Raw genomic sequence first — 7,252 nt, 5'->3', positions numbered from 1 at the left:
TAAATATTAATCCGTTGTCCACACAAACACAACAGTTTTTTTAAAAAAAAACCAATAGGTATGTTTAGACCACACAGACGGGATAATAAGTTAGGTTTATGTTTACTATTTTACTATGTGTGGACCTGATATTACAATTATTGTTAGGCACAACAAAATATATTGAATAATAATATTAATATTATTTAAATATTAAATAATATATAGTAATATATGCATAGATGTTGTGAATAATTGTTCGATTTTGAACTTTTAAGTAATTTTAAAAAATGTATCAATGATAAAATTTGAAATGGCTGTCATTCAGTAAATTTTGATATTAGAGCCTGTATATAGTTGTCGAGTCAAAATAAATTGTAAAAAAAAATAAATATTAATTATCGTTAGGCCTACTTAAAAATTGAATGCTGACGGGACAGTAAAATTTTGAAATGTTCCAATAAAATAATATGCCGTGTAGGTATAAAGATTATTTAAAAAGTCGTAGTTCAAATCCAATGCGTATTTCGGCCGACTAACAAAGATAAATTGTCGGAATCACTCGACATATACTGAAGTTTTTCACCGAGCTCCGCCGTTTAAACAATTTTTTTCCTTAGTTTTCCAACAATATTATTAGTTATTACTTATTATGATTATTATATATTATGCGTTTAACAAACTTCCGTGTATAGGTTATTTTTGTGTTTCGTTTTTGTTTTTTACGCCATATATATATTATATTAAATTACTTATTATGTTTTACAATCAACTCGTTAAATCGATATGTCGAACTTTATATATTATAATATTATATAGGTATGTATCGTTTTTGTGTGATTTATTGTTTTTTTGGTTTATTTTGTATCATTATTCGATGTGAGCTAGAAAACAAAATTTGTCATATTATATTATAATGAAATAAAATAAGATAAGTAAATATATATATATATAATTTTTTTTTTAATAAACAATAATTTTTATTACATATTATCACTTATTTAAAAAATAAAATGATTTAACTATATTAACCCTTTTGTCAAGACGACGACGAGTGCGGTCATCGCTTTGACATTACATTATAATTTATATGATATATTATTTGCTATTATTAAAGATGTTTGGATAGGAAAGTAGAAAGGTATTGGTGTGGTAGTGGCACACTCGTCATTTGTGTAGGTAGCGTTAATACTGTGCGCGACGAGCGTACCGAAAAGTGTGTTTGACTTATGCGTATATAATAGTTAAGAGTTAGACAGAAAAAAATTAAAATAATAATACATAATAATATAAATAATAATAATAATAAATTAATAAATAAATAAAAATAACTAGAGAAAAAATCACAGATTAAAAATTGGAAAAAATTAAATATACCTACGAGTTACATTCAAATATTATAATATAATATAAATATATGTAAAAATACTATATATAATATATATGTAAGACGTAGAGTATAAAAAGTGTTAAAATTACCTAAACATAATATTATATTTGATGAAAGTTTTTTAGTGCTCATTATATTATAAAGAATATTATACTCAAACTATAACAATTATTGTACCGTTGGCATTACTGCACAGTAGGGATTATCCGTTGAATGGAATCGACTTAAGTTTAATATGGGAATATACGAGATCGAAATAAAACGTGAAATAAAAATTAATAAACATTATAAACAAACAATATTTTAATACCTAGTGGCTAGTAATGACAAAATTAATACGATGTCGCGTAGTAGCGATTAAAACAAAATAATACAGAAAGGACATTATTGTTACTATTGTTGTTATTATTATTATCATTATTACTGTTTTTTGGACACGGAGCGACGTTGAACCGACAGTGTTTGTCATCATACACACACGTCAGACTCATCGTCGTACATATAAAAAATTATAATATTATACATTTATTAATAATACAATAATAAACGTGTACAATTTTGAGGCGCACGCACGTTGTCGTGTAATAATAATAATAACAATAATATTATTTTATAATAATAATTTGAAACAATAAAAAAAGGACTCATTAGGTACATTATAAACGAATGAAAAAAGAAAAGAATTCGACAGAGCGACTACCGCGCGCGCGGGGTTTGTCGAGGATAAAAAAAATATAATATATTTTGCATGCTGTTAAAGATAGTACCGATTCGATCATAATATCATTATATTAATATTACCAAATACCACAAACCGTTTAAAACTTTATACCTAATATAATATCATATTATCATGCGTTTGTAAATATTATAAGCGCGACCCGATATCGCCGTACATAGAGAGTCGTATATGACGAGGGAATCCGGGGGGCACAACTAACAGGTGTTAATTAATATTATTTGGTGTAATAGTAGAAGCGTACCTCCTGGTGACATGCACGACATGTGTCGAAAAAACAAAACGCAGATATTAAGGTATATTGTCGTGTCACAATTGCAACACATACATACATTTATATAATATAGCACATAGTATTTAGTAGGTAGGTATAGTTGGGGCGCATATTATATGCGGAATAGAACAGAGTCAGTCTAGGTTTCCGAGAGTAGATATAAATAAAACAACGGCTTAAGTACACACAGGACGGATCGGTAGAAATAATAATAATAATAGAAATAGTTAAGATAATAATAATAATAATAATAATTATGAGAGAACTGTCGTGTAGTCGAAAGTAAAAACGAAAATAGTAGGTAACTTATTAGTATAATAATATGTGGTGCGAAAATAGTCGGGAGTGGATAGGACGAGGAAACTATGTTAGTGAATTTTTGAATTATTTTGTACTTTGGCGCACGACGTGTACCGCTCGATCGTCTTCCGCGGTCGTTTTCTTGAACGCGTCTCGTACAATACTCGACGACGACCGCCAAAGCGCGTCAGCAATCAGCAGCCGCCCGGAAGTGGCCGCTGAGGATTTCCGGTTGGCGATCTCCTCTTCCGGCGGCGACGGATCGAACAGACACTTCTATATGGCATATATATAGGTACTATTATATATTATAATATTGTGTATGGACGGCAGAAGTGCAGGCGGTGTTGGTGAGTGCTTTCTTCACTGCAGGCGGACGGTTTGCATTTCCGCATCAACTGTAACGTTAACAATAATATTATACACGAATGTCGGTTATAGACGATATTATGCAATACGAAAAAGCCAATGATTCGGTAGGACGGGTGAGATGCGGACGGACTAGGACTACATGTAGGCACCGGAGAACATTTATACCTAACAGCAGTTCTGTAGTGTTGGGAAAAATAATGCTGTAAAATATGTCTTTACGGATTTTATCTATAATTAAATATATTTATGAATTTCGTTAAACATAAACGCATTGCATTTGTCAATACTTAAGTATTAAGATGATGTAATAATATTGGTGTCAACACATTATTATAGATACCTATTTGAAAAAAAAAATGTATAGTGAAATTAATCATGAATAATGATTGCATATTGAAACATAATATTATACGTAGTGTATCAGTGTATTAATTTTTATTAATTTCACTAATTCATTCTTCAGTAGTCAAATTGTATTAATTATTTAACATCAATATTACATCATCTTAATCGTTGTGATTGAAAATTCATTGAATGTTTACTTAATTAACTTCATGCATTTTTAGTTTTATAGATAAATACTTATAAACTACCTATAATAACTATCGGTTAATAATATAATTGTTTTACCCAACACTACTGAAGTTACACAGAGAGAGAATCAGGATACTTTTGCTGTTGTAGAGTATAGATTTTGAGTGTACCTCAGAGCGAGGTCACTAGTATTGGACGTGTTAAATTTGAATTCAATGTTGAACCGCATTCTATGCGAAAAAGATTTTAAGCTGAGCTGGTTGTTATGCCTATCTGATTTTGAGTACCTACAGGTATATTTTATTTTATATTTTAGAATGGTGTTAATAGCTTAAAACGAGTCTAAATGTATTTTAAAAATGTCATCGTGTATAGATAATAATATAATATACGTGATAGAGAAAGGTTTCAAGATTAATGATTTTTAAATCTCGTAAAAATAACTGAAATCGTCGGAAGGAAATAGTCATTTTAAGTTTGAATAGGTAAGCAGGTAACATACTAACTCAATTGCGTTGAAAATTGAACTTTAAATTCTTATGGTAGAAACCATCATAAAAAAACTTTGCCTATGCATTTTCGAAAATTTACCAAGAAGATTCACTGTAGGTACTTAAATTGCTATAACAAGAACTGATAAGGAACCTTCTGTTAAACCGTTATCTAACCTTTTTGGCCTTTTGAACGAGTAAAATAATGTAGGTATATCCAAAATAAACTAGAAAATTCAAAGCCCTAATAAAAAGGTTAAGATTAGTCTCAATATTTTGAAAATTTCATTGTGTTCCTATAGAAAATTAATTATGTAAAGCGAAATGTTCAAGTTTCTATGGTTAATACTATGTTTAATTAACTAAATAATAAAAATAGTTCAATGGAAATATTATCATCATCATCCAATTGCATCATACTTTTATTTCCTAATGCTCATAAAAAAATGTATGTATCTAGTGTCTAGAGTCTAGTTACTAGTTAGTAGATACTAATTGTTTTTTCTAATTACTGTAAAATTATTAAAAACTTATAAGTTTGGTATAATTGTATAGCTTTTTGACTTGGAAATAAAAATGTTATGTGTTATGTTATGTTCTATGCTACCGTGAAATATTATATATTTTATAATTTATATAATATATTTAAATTTTAAGAGGATGTCAGCGCAATATTTGTTTTCTCTCACTGACTCATGCGCAACATAGACAAAACGCATTTGCGCAGAATTGATTTTTCTATGTTTTTAAGTAATCTTAGAGTAAAATAACACATTACAAAAAAAATAGATAATAGTATTTTTGAGGGAATGACATAACGATTTGTCTAAATATTGTTTCAAAACAATTTAAACATAATTTAAATTAACAAATTTTTTTTGTTTATTTTGAAAGTCGAATACAAAGTTAAATGACAAGAAAATATAAAATTGTAATTAATATTGTTCATGAGTTAAGCCTTCACTATTTTGACGACTAGCAGTCTAACACTATGTTCCTCAACTATAATCTAATCTAATAGTATTACTTTAATTGACTTATATTAGAAGGCCACATGTAACATATCTAAGTTCAGTTGAACCAATTTTATGTTGTTAGCTTTAGATTTAGAGTAAATTTACCTATGACAAAAATAAAGACCTACGTCTATTTGCTACTTTTGTTGAACATTTGTAAGAATATATAATCTAATCACTAAACTATACATTTATATAGATTGCCTTAAAAATTGTACTTTAAATAATTTAAAATATATAATATGTATAGTTTATATTCACGTACATTTCACCAGCCCCCCCCCCCCCATATCGAATTTCAAAATTTTTTTTGGTTAAATATTTAGCGTGCAATTAGCGTGAATTGGCGTGACTGGTTTTGAAATTTTATTGACACTAGGTCAAATTTAAAAATGTAAACAAAACGGGAGGGGGGCTATAGAAACGTTTCTACAGCCCCTCCTCATCCATATTTTGGATTTTAAGGACTTTTTTAGGTCTCAATATTTAGCGTGCAATTGGCGTGGATTTAAGTGACATATATCGAAACCCTGCATTCAAAACATCAAGTACCAGGGGCGTTACCATTTTTTAGCTATTTCTCCGGCACCCCCCAAACGACAATATTTAGGGTGCAATTGGCGTGGATTTGCGTGACCTATTTCGAAACCGTAAATGTAAAGGCCCAATTACCGTGGGATCTGCCCCTTTATTGCCATTTTCCCAGCTACTCCCACCCCCAACGACAAAAAATTAATTATACCAACAAAAAACTAGTTTGAATAAAACTCGCCTAGTTGAAGACAAAAATCTATATTTAATAAAAATAAAAAATGAATTATATTTAATAAAAAAAAACTGAATTTGAATAAAAAATTTATACAAACATTTTTACGCAAAATCAATTTAGGTTTTTGGTATAACTTTAAAAAAAACAACCATAGATAGATGAAATTGTCATTGAATGTTTATATTATCAATTTGATTTTTTTTGAGCTGTGTATCGACATTTTCAAATTTCATTTTTAAAGTTTTTTTTTTTTTTTTAAAGTCAATAAAATTTTATTTGTTGGAATCAAAAAAACGTGAAACTTGAATTCAATGCTCCTGATATATGTTACAACAGCTGTAAAAAAATATTAAAAATACATGGGCACAATTTTTTTTTATAGTTATTTTATGTTCAAATTTAGACGAAATTAGATATTTAAACGAAGAAGAACGATTTTAGTTTTGTGTAATATTTTAATAATATTATTAGTGGGTACCTACTTGAAACTTCTTAAGTATATTGTTATATACAAATATGATAATAAACAAATAATAATAATTCAACTTAACCGACTACCGAATTAATAATAACAATATACTTAAATATTATATAAAACATCCTTGGCTAACAAACCATCTCCGCTCAGAATCGTTTTTCTTATACGATGATATTATATCATTGAATTCAAATTTTACACCATCCATAACAACCCGCCTGTGTAACCTACTGTACAGCAAAGCGAATTCCACTTACCCGCTTTTTAGTTTTTTTTAAAAATGTAACTACGTTGTATGCAATATTTAATACATTTCAGAATTTAACATTCACATTTTATATTTAAGTTAGGTTACTAAACTACAAATACAAGATATTTTTTGAAGCAGACGTTTATTTTTTGCATTTGCACATGCACAAAGACACACACTGGCATATTTACGCATGTAAATAATATCTAAAGATATCGACTACAACTATCCAGTGTGTAAACGCTAATTGAGAACACTCAATATTTTTGAGTAGAGCCCTGCAATTTGAATTCTGATTTCATGTTGGTTGTTATGACATAAAATACACCTTTTTATAGTGTTTGAATTTTTTTAACTTAAATAGACTTGTGCATGCGCACTGCGCAGTACAACTTTATTTTCTTAAATGGCCTATTTTAACCACTAATTATTTTTTTGCCTAATTTTTTAATGCATTTTGGTGGTTTAACAAACTTTCTAAATCCAAAATTGACCAAGTTACAGCCAATCAACCTAAAATACTGCATAAATACGCAATAATATTTTTTTACTGTAATTCTAAAAATAATTATTCTAGAATTGTTTAGGCTTAACATTTTCACCCCTAATTATTTAGGTAATATTTAGGCGATACATAAATAAATGGATCTTTTGGTAATT

General features: G+C 28.5%; 1 protein-coding gene across 3 annotated transcripts in view; it reads right to left on the bottom strand.

The window, feature by feature from the left end:
- Nucleotides 1–2,197: 2,197 nt before the first annotated feature.
- LOC100164881 (ral GTPase-activating protein subunit alpha-1) overlaps nt 2,198–7,252 on the bottom strand; it is a 33,101-nt gene continuing 28,046 nt past the window's right edge. For all 3 annotated transcript variants that reach the window (XM_003240599.4, XM_008187564.3, XM_001946808.5), the window contains one exon: nt 2,198–3,080. Coding sequence is in view for 2 of the 3 variants with exons in the window: in XM_008187564.3 (XP_008185786.1) it covers nt 3,046–3,080 (35 nt within the window). In the remaining variant the exon portion in view is untranslated. The remainder of the gene's footprint in view (nt 3,081–7,252) is intronic.

This window comes from Acyrthosiphon pisum, chromosome X (genome assembly GCF_005508785.2).
Source record: "Acyrthosiphon pisum isolate AL4f chromosome X, pea_aphid_22Mar2018_4r6ur, whole genome shotgun sequence".
NCBI lineage: Eukaryota > Metazoa > Arthropoda > Insecta > Hemiptera > Aphididae > Acyrthosiphon > Acyrthosiphon pisum.
Note: the sequence above shows the minus strand (reverse complement) of the source record. Positions and strands in the feature narration are given on the sequence as shown.